The 18008-nt window shown below is 34.4% G+C and overlaps 1 protein-coding gene across 2 annotated transcripts in view; it reads right to left on the minus strand.

Moving 5' to 3' along the window:
• Positions 1 to 18008, minus strand: part of me31B (ATP-dependent RNA helicase me31b) — a 62611-nt gene that overhangs the window by 14198 nt on the left and 30405 nt on the right. For both annotated transcript variants that reach the window (XM_089106478.1, XM_089106480.1), the window contains exons 3-6: positions 11678 to 11991; positions 9098 to 9336; positions 5472 to 5723; positions 1637 to 1817 (exon numbers count right to left, since the gene is read on the minus strand). In XM_089106478.1, the coding sequence (XP_088962604.1) occupies positions 1637 to 1817; positions 5472 to 5723; positions 9098 to 9336; positions 11678 to 11991 (986 nt within the window). The remainder of the gene's footprint in view (positions 1 to 1636; positions 1818 to 5471; positions 5724 to 9097; positions 9337 to 11677; positions 11992 to 18008) is intronic.

The raw sequence follows: 18008 nt of genomic DNA on the forward strand, positions 1-18008 counted from the left end.
TTTTCAGTAAAACGCAGATGACACAATAGGCACAAAATTGTGACACAAATTTGGAAACTTTATGGACGTAAGCCCATTTGCTAATGGTAGCATGTCAGTTTCTCTTCACCTTTTCCTACAAATGAGTATTTACGAAGATATTTTATTTTGGCTTCTTATAAACAAATATGTTTCCCTTTACAAGTATAAAACCTATTTACAAGGATTAATTTGAATGTTTTTCTTTATTGTTCTAATTTAGCTTAGAATTTTTCATGTTTTGAGTTTCCGTATTAAATAAAATAGTTAAATAAGAGTAGCGCAGAGCGCACTGAGTGATAGTGAAAACCCTCAAATTCAGTTTGTGCTCTGTGCAATACTCTGTTGCAAAATTCGATTTTTTAATCAATTTCTTGACTCCTTTACAATGATTAATAAACAAAACATAGGCTCGGAATTCTGAAATTGAAAATTGAAAAGGCTTTAGCGCTTTGTGTCAACTCAGACTTTTTTTCTGTCTAAATAAATTCTAAAACCTGGCTATACAAGACGTATAAAGCAAAAAACAAAAAAACAAAAAAAAAACAATAAATATAAAATCAAATACGCAAGAAAAACGAGGATAGCGTCAACCAGTGGAAAAGTATGAATCGAAAATAAGCAGATATCTCGACAAGGACCTACGTCGAGGTGTTTTCTCTTCTCGTGAAGTTTGCTTCAAAAAGTTAGATTTTGTTTTTTCTTATTATTTTTTTTTTAGCACTGAAGACGACTTGGCGGAGGCCCTTGTCGAAACTGCTTATTTTCAGTTCATATTTTTCCACTGGCTAACACTACCCTCTTTTTTCTCGCCTATTTGATTTCATTTTTCATTTATATTTTTTTTCTCTCTCTCTCTTCAAATTGAAAATTTAAAAAAAGTTTTCGTTTCATAAATTATACGCAGAGAGAAAATAGAAATATACCATATCGTAATAGAAGATTTTAGCAGATGGCATTGTCAAGATTTAAAGAACAAAGCCATCTATTGAATGGCTTTGTTGGCACATTAGCAGGAGAAGGGTGAAAGAGACACTCCTTCTCCCAAAATAAACATATTTAATTCATTGTTAAGTGTGCTTTTGTCCTATTTGAATCTTTTAATATTATGTTAATTAGCCAAAATTCCTATATAGAATATTGAAAGCGATATTAAAAATACGCTGTAAGATGGGTTTTCGAGTTAACCTTTACAATAAAAGGGCACGAGTCACTTCTGTTCAACCTCCAAGTCAACTGACTTACAATCATTGCTTCAATCAGAGGTGTGGAACTGATAAATCACGAATATATTTCAACTCTGACTTTCCACCTAAAATCCAAGGAATATGGACTATGAAATTTTAGACATCAAACTATGACTGTTTTTTATAATACAAAAACATTTACCTAAAAGGATATTTCGTCACTACCAAGCAACAAATCGAAAAAAATACCGAGCTGATAATCCCAAAGAACTAAATATAATGACTTGAGAAGTTACTAGAGTATTATTTAGATTTTGTCCAACTTCGACTAGCGGCTGCACTTAATTTTGAAGAACCCTGACCCTGGTTATTGAATCCCAACCTCTGGTTCGAATCACATATCAGACAAAGACAACATTAGTAAAAAATACCTGAGCAGACAAGGTTTCTGCAATTTCCATTTCTGAAATCATGGAAGACACGATTGCGATGGGCTTGTTGCATACGAGCATGAATATAGTAGCAGGAATATCCCAATTCAGTAATTTTCTTGGCAAGTAGCTCCACGCGTTGAGTCGAATTGCAAAAAATAATTGACTGATTTATTTGAAGCTAAAAAAAGAAAAAAAATTTAAAGACATGCAATTAACACACTTTTTTCAAAATAAGTTAGAAAGCTAGATATCCATTTGCTGAAGTTTTGGTCCACTGATCGCGTTTGTAGCGGATGATCGGCTTGCCATAATCGGGACAGACATAATCAGGACAAGCTCAAAGACAAGCCAAACCAATTTTTCCGTAGATTATGCTGAATTTCAGCCAAATTATTCATTTTCATACTTCAATCTTTTTAGGTCCTCCAATAAAAAATAGTTTCCAACAACAAGAATTGAGTCTCACTTTCCTAAATAATGATTATGTGAGATGTATACATCTAATTCTGCACAGTGACATAGCTCATTCTATATTTAAGCCATTTTTCACTCACAAAATAATGATAATGCAGAATTAATTCAACCAGTGTATTACAAACGGTAGCAGATCCAGAAAACGACCCTGAGAAGGTTCCCAGTAGTAGTTCACCAGCAAAACAACTTTTTGACACATTAAACATAGGTCAAAACGATCGGTCATTTTGTATAATAATGGAACAAAAATATAAATGATAGTGAACCTGAAACTTCATATATATTAAACAAAATTCAAGATTCACAGCCCTCTCAATATTGCCAATACATACAAACCAGAAAAAAAGACCCAGACCGCCAGTGCTAAACCCTAGTGTCTTCGAATAACGAGCTTCAATTGTGTTAACATTCTTTTATGATCCATGGAAAATCTAAATTACTTAAGTAAGTGATCATACGAGGTGTGCAAATAAAATGAAGAGACTAATTGCATAGGATTATATCTGGAAATAACAATAGTTTTTCATTTGAGATGGTTGCTCAAATAATCATTTAATGTGCCTTCAGCCAACAGTAGAGGTAATATACCGTAACAAAAAGTCCAAAACTCTCCATTAAGATTTTTGACACAAATCTAAAACCACACAATCTTCATGACCCCCCTTCGCGCACCGCGCAATGACAAATGTTTCGATGGATAACCAATTAGCAACTGAAACTTTGGCTCTGAAGGTTGGGGAAACTTCTCAAATTGAGCGCTATGAAATGTGTGTCATGTTTGGAGACATATTTCGCTACTACCTCTACTGCGCTTCAGCCTTACTTTGAACTCACTAACACTGTGTTAACTAGTGTAAGTTAAAGCTGATTTTGAAAATAAATGACAACATTCCCAATTTATGATATAAAACACTATTCAGCTTTGATTAAAAAAAAGGCACTGTTTTCGAACATGACCCGGGAATATTACGTAGCAACGGGAATATTATACCAAAATTATTCCTGTTGCTATTCAAGCATTTACTTGCCCGACTTGAACCCTAATGTTTTTTTCTCTTTCAATTATTGAAAATCACTTTAGAGAACAAAGGGATATGCTATAAACAAATACGCTTATTATGCAGCCAGGGTACGCATGATGTCTTTTGATTTACTTTGCTATTTCACCATGAAAATAATACCCACGGGAACTCATGGCACAAAAACTTTCAGATTAATTAGAGCCAAAACCTTTCCCTCCCCTTCATATCTTCCATAAGCACAAAATTTCTTCATATTTCCTCAAAAAGTCCTCATATCCAAGCCAAGGGGTCCATGAAAGTTTCACCTCAATCCCCAAGTAATACCTGAGATGCTGCATATTCAAACTGAGTTCACATAGTCTCTATCTATTTACCAAGTTACTCGATCACGCATATATTCGAAGTTCCACAGGAGATCATAGCGCAAAACTTTTGATTTTCGATGACAAAAAAAATGTGGCCCCATCTCACCCTCCACACCAGCGATTTAAGGTCTCTGGCCTCTCTAACAAAGAAAATGTTTTATGAAAACCAGGGTGCACATATTATCTTTGGATCTGTTCAATAACGCGTGCCGTTTCCAGAAAATGCTCTTGGGAAATACTGGCCTAGTGAACGATATCTAGGAGTACAAGCTGATCAGACAGCTAAGACGAAAAATATCTGCATCTTTCCTACTAAACCCTACTTGTGAACAATGGGTAACTTACAAAATTAAGGACATTTGCCCCTGAGGCCATGGTGGTCATATCGACCTTGGAGGTACACTTAATAAACCTTTCGACGCTTCTGAACAAAATATGTCTCAATCTTGATCTGATACTATTGTGGGTTTCCCGAGGGAGCCCAAGACAAAAAGGACATTGGAAGGGGGCTCGTTCCCTTTCAATCCTTTTCGGCCTAAAACATTTTTTCCAATGAATGAGCTCTTTTCTAGAAAGGGCGGTTGAGTTCAAACATGTAAGAATTATTTTAGAGAACCTGAAAATCCAGAAATGGTATTGTGATATAATAGCGTCCCCGTCTCTCCCTCCATAAGCTAGAATTAAGGAAACATGGGGAGAGGAACTTTATTTTCAGGTAGGGTTTAATAAGGAGGAACAAAAGTGGACAAGATCAGCAAGACAAAATTTTTTACCGTTTGCTGATAGGAGAAAATATCTGGGAAGGACGAAGACGGAGTTAGGTCTTTACTTTTACCCAATTTTTGGGGATGGAAAGGATATTTTTCCGGGGTGGAATACACGGTAGAATAGGTGGATATATATATATATATATATATATATATATATATATATATATATATATATATATATATATATATATATATATATATATATATGTGATAGAAGTTTTAAGGGTATTAAGAAGTTGGGTAAGTTTATGGGTACAGGTATGATAAATACGGAACACTTCCTGTAATTTATTTATAACTTATTCTGGATTTAAGGGATTTATTTGTTTATGATTTGTAGTTATATTTTTTGGATTAATCATGGCCCTTAAAGGCTTTTAGTGTTAATAAACATGTCATATTCACCAGAAACTTATACAGCTTAGTAAATTTTTTATAACTAAACTTTGTATAAGAAAATATACAAATAAGACAGAAAAAATCGTGAGAATCATTACCAAATACCAATGACAGCAAAATGAAATCTGATTGTTTGAATTGATTAAGTGCAAAATTTTACAACCGAAAATTATACGAAAAAATTGGGAATGCAACTTTTTCACGAGAAAGACCTCCATATGCAGTTATTCAGTTTTCGAAAGAGCGAGTGCCAAATTAAAAAAAAAAAAAACGTAGGAGAAAATTAGTACAAAAGCTAAAAACATACGATGCCTTACAGCTTAAGAATGCGTAGCTTTCCTTTTAAGGAGCAGTTGTCCTGTGGAATTACCAGATCGTTAATGTTTGAAATTTTACGAACTAAAAGTATAGTCAAACTTAAATAGTAAGTTCTGCCTATCTATTTTTACGGTTCAACTTGGCAATACTGCCAAAAATGTGCCACCGCCTTAAAAATTATATAACTGCGAAACAACATAAAGAAAAATCCGCACAAACTATTGCTTCAGATATGAACAGATCTAAGTGGGCCTAAGGAGCAAAAATGCTTCTACTTTGAAGTCCTTTGTACTTGAACATCTACACAATTCTTGGGGGTAATGTACTATGGGCTCCTTACCCTCAATACTTACAAATTTAGTTATGCTCAGGCATAACTAAAATTTGTAAGGAATCCAGTAGGTACCCCCACCCCCCTCTAAGAGGACCAGTCGCAATTGCTCAGTAAAGTGACGAACATTAGAATTTAGTAAACAACTCTTACCTTGGAAAAGAGAGTGTTCAAGCAATGAACTTTTTGTCTTTCTTGAACAAAGGCATAATATTGTGTCACACCTTTCAGTGTAAGTTCATCCATCAGATTAATTTCATAGGGGTTCTTCAAGTGCTTCTTCATAAAGCTTTCAACAGTCAACGGAAACGTAGCTGAGTATAAAAGTATCTGTCTGTCTTGTGGCAAAAATGATATCAGACGATCAAGCATTCCTTTGAAGTCTTGTGATAACAATTTGTCAGCCTAAAAAAGATGGATAAATTTGCTCAGCCTTTGCCAAACATTGCTAAACTTACAATACAATGTTCACGCCTCATGTCATTGATTAATGAAACTAAACTATTTTTTAGATGAGTTTTGTCAAGGCCGTATCCAAGAGGGGAGCAGAGTGTTAGGGGGTTTGAACCCCCCGAAATGTTTGTCGGACTTGTAACATAAGCATATTTTTGATGTTTTTTTGAAGTTTTTTGTAAACCAACCTCTCGAAAAAAAAAATCCTTTTATACCCCCCTCCCCCCGAAACAAATCATTTTGTACCTTTCCAAAAAACAACAAACAAGTATGTCTCCAATAAGAGAGTCATACTTGCTCCCGCCATTTACCCGTGCCGCAGCCATTTAAACATTTACCATCTCAATTACTTGGACTATCTGTCTTGACTTTTCTTTTTCTACAATTAGCCATGTCTTGATGCAACTTACTGCAAAATAATTGATAACTTCGATTCAATTCAATTTTATACCCCCCCCCCCCCTAACAAAATCCTTTCGTAGTCCCCCCAAAGAAAAAAAAAACGGATACGGTCCTGAGTGTTGTAATCATTGTTCTCCACAGAAGTGTTGTTTTGCTAGTTTTCTATACTTCTCTATATAGATTTATGTATGTAAAGAAGGAAAACATATATTACTGCTAATATGACAAGGCAAGGCTAGCTTTTTATCCTATGTTTAATTAAGAAAGCTCCCTTTCCACAATTCCTTAATGAGGTTAAGATAATATTTTTATTCAGTTTTGCGGCGATGTTTTTTTGCTGAATTGATTTTTTTTTTTTTTATGTACCTTGATCGCTCTTTGGGATTGTTTTAATTTAAGTAAATGCAAGAGTTTAATCTAATTTATTGAAAAAAAAAATACTAATAGACTCCAACACCTTATCTTATCCTCAAACAATATTTCGTATCAGGATAAAGAATACATGATGTGGTTTTTCCATACCTCGTCATTTTTAGAAATTTAAATAAAAAATTATCATAAGTAGTCTGTTTTCTGTATTCTCAGATATGGGAAGACGACTACTAACCGCTTAAGCGCAGTAATAAGCGGTTAGCCCTTAAGGAAAGGGAATAAGAAGATTTCGATCATTGGGTTTAATCATATGGCCACATGGCTTAACCAGCATTTTTTTGTGAAGAGTGTAATTACCTTTCATTTTTAAGCTCAGTGTCAAATTCGAAGTTTATGTCAAATAACTTCTTTTATTATTGGGTGTGAGAAAAAAAACTTTGTGTATGTGCCTGCCTCTATCTCAACATTTTAAAATTATTGCCAGTACTTTTAAATATATGCTCATATGATTAGACTGTTTATCTTGTTGAAACGAATGTACCCCCCCCCCCTCCAATTCCACTAAAATATGCTTTAGCCAAGCTGATCTAAATTGCTGAATATTTCTTTGTTATGTAAAGGTAAAAATGCTAACTTTTGCCAGTGGCAGTTCTGGCTTCTCTTGCGCCCACCCATCTCCCCCCGTCTCCCACAAAATTTTCGAACTTTAGCAAAATTTTCATTGATTAACAAAATTATTTTCAATTTAATGATTAATTTTTGAATTTATTATTTAAATTACTCAATTATTTTATTACTTATCTTCATTTATCAACTGCACCCTCTTCTTTATTTTAATAAAAAATGAAACTTCAAAAATGCAAAATGATTATAACCGTTAGATTATTTATTTGAAATTCTGCACCCGGGGCAAGTGCCCTTTTGTCCCTCCCTTAAAACAACCTCTGACTTTTACTACACTAAAATTAATTTCCTAGAATCTCTTTGAAATTCCATGTCCGTGAACCTTGGCTATATATTTAGCACTTACTTGCTTCACAAGAAGTAAAACTGACCAGTTGTGATTAAGATAAGTTTATCTGGTAAATAAATTAATTTTTTTAATGATTGTTTTTTCTTTTACTGTTTAGTGATGAAAATATGTCCATTTGTTTTGTGCATAACGATGAGGCAGCCTAGCATATATGGACCTTACTAAAAAAAAAAAAAAAAAAAAAAAAAAAAAAAAAAAAAAAAAAAAAAAAAAACAACCAAGGAAACCGATCAGTAAGCTCACGGCTGTTGTGAATTTAGATGAGATCAAGAGTAAAAAAAAAGATGGAATCTCTACATATATCAAATATAAAGTAGTATTTCCAATCATATTACATATTTTTCTAACATAGTGGTCAGCTCCTTTCAAATTATGTAAATTCTTGTTTTTACACTGAAAATAAGTAATAACATGTCAGGCGCATTAGTGCTTATTAACAGCATGTTGAAAATAAAAAAAATAGTGATTATAATTGTGTTTACATACTCATATTATATATATATATATATATATATATATATATATATATATATATATATATATATATATATATATATATATATATATATAGTGAGAGAGAAAAAGGGAGTCTGAGAATCTACTATCTGAGCAAGCCAGGCTATTTATTTGTTTGATTCTACAATTTTTTTGTTTTAATATTTACAAATAAACCCGTTTTCTCAGGGTTACTGACACTCGTCAATCATATTAAGCAATACTAAGATCTCTGTAGAAAGGCCACGTCTCGCGACGTAATTCATCAAAATTTCCTTTTGGCGATATTCTATTGAACAAGCGTAATCTGGCGGTTTAAGGCCGCCAGTAAACGGCCGTAGTTCATTTTTGTAATCAACTGGTTTACGGCCAAAAAACATTGGTGAAAATGAACCTCAGTAGAAAACTTTCTTAACAATAAATTTTGTTTAACAATAGATTAGTAAATAATAGCCTAAAAAATATGAATAATAGATTAGTATATAGTAGACTTGCAAAAAATAGATTAGTAGATATTTTGACGATAAGACGAATACAACATTGTATTATGACAAACACGAGGTTCACCGCCTAATAGATTCCTTTCAATTACAGTGGCAGCTCCAGAAGCGATACCTAAAAAACATGGTAGTTTTTTTTTTATCAACAGATCAATAGGCTATACATTAGTAGACTATTAGATCATATGCTAAAAAGCATGGTATATTTTATTAACAATAGATTAGTAGAAAGTAGACTAGTAGATAATAGCCTTAAAAACATCAACTGGTTTACGGCCAAAAAACGTTGGTGAAAATGAACCTCAGTAGAAAACTTTCTCTGTCAAATTTATTGTAAAACCAAGTGGGATAAAAACGGAATAAAATTCATCTTCCCAACAAAGTTTGAAGAAGGACACGACCAATAGACTCATTTCAAAAATTTTGAAGCTCCATTTCATTGTATTTTTTGCGTAGCTATGGTTATTTCAGATCCACAAATTTAAAAGCCAACCAAACCCCTGTCAAATAAAATGAAAAATTACCTCATCAAGGACCAAAATTTTGCACTTGTCAACATTGGCTACTTTCTTTTCCATCAGGTCTAAGATACGACCAGGTGTGGCAATAACCATATGGACATTCTCATAAATTCTCATAATATCATCCTTGAGATTCGTGCCTCCCGTAGTAACCATCACCTTAATGCCTCTGTGTTTTGATAGTTCAATACAAATACCACTTGTTTGTAAAGCAAGTTCTCGAGTAGGTACTACAACCATGGCTGGAAAATTAAAAATTACACTTTATTTTTTGTTTCCCTGACAACATCCATGTAAATATTTGATTTTTCTGCTCAGATTTTATTTCTCAGCAGTAGTTTTTTTTATGACAGGGAAAACTAAATATTCATCATGACAATCAAAAAGGAATTCTCCGGTTTTTAAATAATCGAGTCGAACCGTTCATATTAAAAACACAAATTAACTGAAATTTAATATTATTTTACCCATTCATTAAATAAGTTCCAATTCGTACATCTTGATCAGGATATTATAAAATGTTTTTGAAGGACTGTAAATTATCATAAAATATTTCATGATAGTTAGGTGTCGTAGCAAATTTGTCTTACTGGTTAGAACTAGATTTTTACAGAATTACGACCGAAAGCAAGTAAATCAAATCAAGTTACTCAACTTTAAACCGAATTGCAAAATCGTGTCGTGTAAGAAAAACCCGAAAATTTAAAATATGGATAATTTAGAGAAACAGATGGCAAATACTTCGGACCGATAGGTGCTATAGCATATCGGTGTTACCAAGTTTTTAACAAAAATGACTAAACGTGAGCAATTTATTTTTAGTCACTTAACTTGGTTAATTTCAAGACTGAATTGGACAGTCATTTTAAACGAGAAAAATCTAATACTTTAAAATTATGGCAAATATTTTGAACGGGTATTCAGTGCCATCTCCAGCGATGAAAGTTGTAAACAAACAGAAAGAGAAATAAATATATATAAGAATAGAAATATAATATATATATAAGAAATATGTGTAAGTTTACAGCGAACCCGGTGGCATCGCCACTAGGCCCCGACACGGCAGGCTTATATATGGATTCTTATTGTCGCTTGTCTTCTAGCCGCAAACAATGTGTAGCTTATCTTCTAACCATGGACAGTGTGAGCCCCTTCTTGATGTCATGGCGTTGCCATAAGTTCGATACAACCACTCTAGGTAAAATACGAATTCTTCCTTAAAAAATGTGACCTATTTAGATCGTTTTTGCGGCCAGAAATGTCAATGTGCCAGTTTTAAAGAAAAAATATATAGCCGATTTCGAAGGGGGGTGCCGACACGGCTACGTGGCAGGCTTATTTGAATTGAGTCTCTTTGTCACTTATCTTCTAGCCGCGGACAATGTGAGCCTCTTCTTGATTTCACGGCGTCAACATTGGTTCGATACAACCACCGTGAAAAAAAAAAATTATTCCTTAAAAGTTGTGACCTTTTAAGATCTTTCAGTAGACAGAAATGTCAATTTGCCAGTTAAGAAGAAAAAAAAACGATGTAGCAAATTTCGAGGCAGGGTCCCGGCGATCGCAATGTGGCAGTCTGGTATATATTCAGTCTCGTAGTGAGTAGCAACCTCATAACGAGTCACCTTCCATTGCTACTCTTTCCTCGGGTAAATAGAGAGCTCCCCAGGGAATAGGTTTGTACTGGGTTTTGCGCCACGTTTTGTTGGCGTCGAAGCTTGTACTGGCTTTGCTCTTCTAACATAACATTTCTCTCTTCTTCAATTTCCTTTTTGACTCGTTCTGATACTCGCTTTCTCTCTATCTATCGCTATCTCTAGATAGAGAAGAGATATCTATCGCTATCTCTATCATTTTCTCTCTTCTAGAGAGAGAAAAAAAAACAAGGAATGAGGGCACCAGAAAAGTCTTGGGAGGGGGGTCTAACAAGCTAAGCTAGTATAAACTAACAAGCGCGCACTTGATTGATAATCTCGACATTTCTTGTAACCGTGGTACTTCATGTGAGTGGTTCGGACTGCCCAGTTTGAACCACGCAAACTCCAATGAAGTTAAAAGTAAAAATACTAAACAGTCAAGATGGCTAGGCTTAAGAAAATTAAAATCAGATTGAGAAAGGCTCGGAAAACAAAATGAAACCAACTCGTTTGTTAGTTTTTCAGGATAAAAATTTAAAAGAGCCATTGTCAAGTATTTGAACTATAATACCAATCCGCCCTCTACAATAGTCAATAAAGATAAATAAAAAAAACGGTTTAATATCAAGAGATGATGAAAGAAAAACTAAAAATAAAAAATCGAAACCCATAACAGAACAAAAATAATACCGAAAACGAATGATTGAAAAACAGTAAATCAAGCACATTCACAAAACAACAAACACTTAATTAGCACTAAAAACTCAATGCAAAGTAGAAGAGAATAAGAGAAGAATCTTTCCCCATTGAAAAAAGAAAATGAGAAAAGTTTTCTTTTTAAAGCAGCTGAAGTTGCTACGACAATAGGTTGTTTAAACAACATAAATTTACAAACAATGCCAATAACCAGTAATTTTAATTATAAAATTGAAAGTAGCTACTATACCTTGAATATAGTGCTTTGAAGGGTCAATCATCTCCAATACTGGGATTGAATATGCACCAGTTTTACCAGTCCCATTTTTTGCACGAGCCAAAATATCCCTTCCTGTCAAGGCAGTTGGAATACTTGCCTCCTGAATTGGCGAAGGATATTCCCAACCTTTTTCGAAGATCCCCATAAGTAGCTCTCGCTTAAGGCAAAAATCTTCAAATTCGTTTCCTTTTCGGTCGGTGACGTCAGTTGTTTTCTTCCGGCAATCTTTAGGTGGGACTTTTAATTGCGCTTTCCAACCGTTATCAATTATTATTCTCCTGTCCCTGATAAAATGAAACAAATAAATTTATATACGATCTAAAGTAATACCCTTTTTAAATGATTCTCCAAAAAAAAAGTCCCGAAAAAATGGCCACCCATTCCACTGAATATGATTATAGGATTGCCAGCGAAAATCTGGTTCTCGGTGTTCGATTATCAATGAAAACGAAAACTTTACAGTCGATAAAAAGGCCCCCGATCATGAATAGAAATCCTTTCCCATAATTGGGAGATTTTCCTATGAGACTGAAACGTTTTCTTATTATTATAAATTATCTCTCTACGTCTTAACTTTAGATAATTTACTGGATTTAAAGCTTTTGATTGCCTTGATAAGTACAATGAACTAGTGCGAAATTACACGAACGAGTTTATTAAATCCTAACTTCGTACTAATGAGATTTTGTTTTTCATTTCATTAAAATTTGAAGTTACGTGTGCTTTTTTTCAATACAGTTTGATAGTAAAGTCGTCAGTCCCCCTACCCTCTCCTCCACTCTGGTGCTTTTAACAATTAAAGTATAATTGCTATTCAAATGGCTTGCTTTGACAAATTTGACACCAATTCTCATATCCCATCCCATAGCTAATCATAGTCCTCCTGATCCGGTTTTAGGATTGACAATACCATCAAATTATTGCAGTTAATTCGTCAATGAGAATAAAAATCTTGCAACCTGGCCGTCAATTTTAGAATTAATCCAATTAAATAGCTTGTGGTAGCAAACTGTTAACAGCATTTCGTTCTAATAGTAATCAAAAACGTAAAAAAAATTTTTTAGAAGCAATATATACACAACAAGAATTTCCTTCTATCCCTCCTCAACCCTTATATCAGGTTTTTATGTCCGCTCTTTACTTTTAGCAACTAGGTTTTGCTAAAGTCGAATGCTTTTTCCTGTGAGATAGACTTCAATTTTTTTTCTCATACATGACCTGTTTAAGTGCTTATCTTCCGTATCCATTTCATCTCCTGGCAAAAAATACAAAATTCCACATTTTTGCATAGGAGCTTGAAACTTCTGTAGTACGGTTCTCTAATATGCTGAATCTGATCTTGTGATTTTCATTAAAGTTCTATGAATTTTAGGGGGTTTTTCCCCTTTTTTCGAAAATCAGGCAAATTTTATAAGGCGCGTAACCTTTGTTGGGTAAGACTAAACTTGATGAAACTTATATATTTGGATTCAGTATTAAAATCTGATTCTTTTAATGCATCTATTGGTTTCAAAATTCCTTTTTTTAGAGTTTCGGTTACTATTGAGCCGGTTCGCTCCTTACTTACAGTTCGTTACCACGAACTGTTTGATCAATTGGTGCCAAAATTTCGTCTTACAATTCGTTACCACGAACTGTTTGATTCAAAGCACCCATAAACCTCCTGCTCCTCAAACCCACAGGTATCCCTGGTACAAGTCTACTACTTCATTTTGATTTAGCCATCACACTTAACATTTCGAGTAGTAATGAATCGTGGTTAAGCGCTTCGAACCGAAGCACAATAATTTCACTCAATACTTTTGGGCTTCCGCGAGATAGATAAACCCATAAAATCCAGGTTCTAGTTAAAAAGGGTATCTCTAACATCGTATTCTAGATTCAAGTGGAAACAACTTAGTTTTTCGATAAGAATAGCAAACCTTCAAAATGAAACTGGTCAACACAAAGGTAGGCTCGATTCAGATCTGCATAAAGTGCCCAGAGTTGCCACCTGTAGCACAAAAGTGCCATTTTAGCACTATTTCATCATGTGTAGCACTGTAGCTCGTGGTACATTGAATTACCAAATAGTAGCACTTTCATCCTACAATTTGGTCTTTTTGTCTTGGACGAAATAATATGGAGTTTCAAAAAAGGTAGAGGAATTAACAAAAAGCGCGGTACTAGTGTAGAATCCGATAGTAACGCGAGAAGTGAACCCTCGTGAATGCTAATGAAATAAAACAAAATAGGATGAAAATATAATAGTTCATGAACAAATTTGAGCTATATATTTCCACATTAGGGGAGGGGGGATAAAGCATAGCATACATTAAATACGTAACCTAACCTAATCAAACCTATGTACCATTTATTCCCCATAACCCCAAAAAACTAAAGTTTAAATATATACTATAATAGGAACTTTGGGAGGCACTGAACTATTGAAATTAAATGAAGAAGGAGATGATTTTCAACAACTGTATCAGATTTACTAGCCACTCTGGCATAAGCGGTAATCATCAGTTTGATGAAATAGCAAAAAATGCTATAAATATTGACCGGCCAAGTGGGAGACCAATCCCAATTAGAGATATTTACCGATGGAGGCTATCAGATATTAATTTTAATAAGATTAATCCTATCCTTTCCCCCTTTCCCAATAAGTATCTTTCTAAAATTTATCATAGAATTCGTTCTGGAACAAATGGACTAAATTTCCTTGCATTCTCATATAAGCTTTCTAATTCAAGTGGTTCAATTCCCCTGTCCCCTCTTTGCAGGCATTGTAATATGAATAATGAAACAATTGACCATTGCCTATTTGAATGTAATATGCTGACGTCTGCACAACATACCTTGCTTTGTAAACTGTTAAAATACTTCAAACACCACAAAATCCCACTATCAGCCAAGAGCCTAGCCAACTATACCTGCACACAGAGCATAGAAATCGACATCTTATATTTGAACTCCTAGAGTCGAAAGATCTGCTGAAAGATATCTGAATATATGTAATAAATATGAGGCAATCAAGCCAGTAGCTCTGTAGCCCACAGAGTGAAGCAAAAGGAAAAGCGCTAAATAGTTTTACTGAAAAGCCCGCCTGCTGTTAAATAGAAGAAGAAGAAGAAGATTTACAAGAGAGAGAAAGGAATATAAGAATCTTATGAGGGTAAAAAAAAAAGAAGTTTGAGATTGAAAAAACTGAAATGCTAAGGTTAGTCTTAAGAAAGAATGAATCAAAAGAGTTTTGGAAGCTTGTAAAAGAATCAACTGGGAATAAAAACGAAGAAAAAGGTGCAGTCGAGGCACCAAGATGGCTGGGCTTCTTAGAAAATAAGGGATTGGAAGAAATTAGGAGCTGCACATCCGATGGACATTTAATTAGCGTGGACACGTCTGAGAAAAAGATTATAGAGACCAATGAAGAAAGAGAACTACGAATTGTTAAAATCTGTCACCGAAGATGAAATAGTTAAGACCATGAAAAAAATAAGGGGTAATTCAGCTCCTGGTTTAGACGGAATCCCAATGCAATTATGGAAATGGGCAAAAATAGGGGTCATCCAAATCATCACTATAACATTATCGTCAATGATCAACAGCCCCCAACAGCCAGAGCAATAAAATACATCAGTCACCATACCGTTATATAAAATAGGGGATTGCATTGATCTCAGAAATTACCGTATGATCAGTTTGGGCAATGGTGTAAGCAAACTTTTTGCAAAAGTGCTGGGGAATAGATTAGATAAGTGGTTAGAAAACTCACAGAAAGTTATTGAAATACATGCTAGATTTCGCAAAAATTATAGTACTATAGATCAAATTTTTATTTTAACCAGTCTAATTAGGAAATATACCAGGAAAAAAGAGATAAGTTGTTTGTGGCCTTTTTGGACATAAAAGGTATTTTCAAGAGCGTAAATAAGGAAATTCTTATGCATTGTTTGATTGTTTGTGTCAATTTGTGCGAATTTCAAAACAAATGTATTCGACGGTAAAGTTTGTAGTGCGGGTTGGTAAGGAAACATCGAGGGAAATACTTAGCAGGCTAGGGGTAAAACAAGGTTGTACGTTGTGACCGAAGTTATTTTCGTTGTATATTAACGACATTGAAAGCTATTTAAGGGAAAGGAAAGTAAGTGAATTGCAATCATTTGATATAAAATATGTCTGCACTTTTGTACGCCGATGATATAGCTTTATTGGCAAATAGTAGAGAGAATCTGTAGCATGCATTAGAGAGTTTAGAAAAGTATTTTAAGGAAAAGAGACTGGTTTTAAATCTAGATAAGTCAGCAGTAATGGTTTTTGCAAGGGGAGCGAAGACATCTGAAGAAAATTTTAGTTACGGGAGGGGAGTTATAACAGTAATGAAGGAGTATGGTCACCCAGACTGTAGACTTAATTCAAATGGTAAGTGGACAAGAAACATAGCTCTAATTTCAAGTAAAGGTAAAAGTTTAACTGGCATATTCTTTAAGAGTTATATTAAGGATACAGGAGCAAAGGATATCAAGCTACAAAAGCGTATTTTTAAAAGGAGAACATAATCTGATGCTATATGTTATGGGGCAGAGATTTGAGGACAAGAAAAGGGAGTTGAAATGGAAAAGATACAGCTTCATTATTTTAAAAGATTAATAGGGTTAGATGAAAAGTTCTAATAGCATTGTTATAAAGGGAGACCTGGGTCTTTTTAGCTTAAGAAATAAACGGTTAGTACGCATGGTAGGCTATTGAAAAAATAATTATTGCTATGCCAGATTATTGGTTAACAAAAAATACTTTCAATGAAATGTTATTGGATAAAAGAAAAGATTCTGGGGCTTTGCAAATTAAGAGTATACTAGACAACTGTGGGCTATCAGACTGGTAGGATGATGGCATTGGACCTGGGGTGGAAACTGGATTGATTGCAAAAGCTGTGGAAAAAGTGCTAAAAGATCAAGAGATCCAGGTTTGACAAGTAGACAAGGTCAAGTCACCATCCCTTGGAATATGTAGAAAAATTAAAGAAGCCTCGGGAGAAGAAATATATCTAAAATTTAGGCTCCAAAATGATACTTTAAAATGGGTTTTATCACTATGGGGAAATTTTATCCCTCTTGGGAGGAGAAGAAAGTATTTAGGGATGGTTAAGGTGGAGAGGTCCCTTCACTTGTCCGATGTGCGGGGAGTCTGAAAATTTAGAACATATTATGTGTTATTGTGAAGAACTGAAGGTAATTAGAAGGGAAGTTTTTGGGAGGGATGTGATGCATAGAAGTTGCTTAGAAAATAAAATAAGAAGTAGTTACAAAGTGGATATTAAAATTTGGGAAATTTTGTGAGTGTGGGGCTGAGACATAGGGGGGGGGGTTTGTGTCGTAGTCGTAGTGTTATTTTCAAGTGTTTGGACTTTTTATGTTTTATGCGTTTTGTTGTATTTGTAATATGCATGGCCCATGGGGCTTTTGTGATCTACATCTATAGTTCCCGGAGTGAGAAACCCTTTGTTTATACAGCGTCTCATGTAAATACCGGGTAATGCCTATCTGATGTTCGCAATACCATTTTCGTGTGTTTATCGGATTTTACACAAGTACCAAAAGTGCAGACCGCCTTTCTCCCGTATTTATTTCGAAATATTGGTGCAAAGTTTGTTACAGCCAGGACAGCCTTTCTGCCGTGTTCGTTTCGAAAGAGTGGCGCCAAGTTTTAAATAGCCAGACACGAAAAAATTAAAAAAAAAAATAACCTAAAACTAATCCAAGTACACTTAAACGGACAATGCACGTGTCGCAGCTTGCGCCGCGACATGCCCGAATTTTTTTTACTGTAGCACCAAAAATTGCTGTGTAGCACGCAAATTTGGGCAATTTCAGCCCTTTAGGACTGAACGTGGTGGCAACCCTGACATTCAATTTCTAACTGACTTACAGATAACAGTCGTCTAAAATCAAGGGCTTGGAGTCGGAGTAATTTCTTACCCTAAGAATTCAATGTTGATGAAAATAAACAAAACCCGACGCAACAACCTTTTCAAACTTTTACCTGCACTGCTTCAGAATTATTATCTTCCTATTTATTCTGTTAAATTAACAAATTCTTAAGTTAAATATTATGAGTAAAATTCGGTTCAATAAAGTATAACTGAAAATCACTAATCCAAGTTTGGCACCTAAAATACCAAAATTTAGAGTCATAAGTTGCCAACTCAACAGCTCCGTCCAAGACCCAGACATTTCTGAAAAACATTGGCCGAAAACTGCAATTTTAGGTATTTTTTAAGCTTGAGTGATTTGAGGGGAAATCTATCAAAAACCTCTCC

The sequence above is a fragment of the Artemia sp. Qi Xiang Cuo genome, chromosome 20, assembly GCF_049724085.1.
Source record: "Artemia sp. Qi Xiang Cuo chromosome 20, ASM4972408v1, whole genome shotgun sequence".
NCBI classification, from domain to species: Eukaryota; Metazoa; Arthropoda; class Branchiopoda; order Anostraca; family Artemiidae; genus Artemia; species Artemia sp. Qi Xiang Cuo.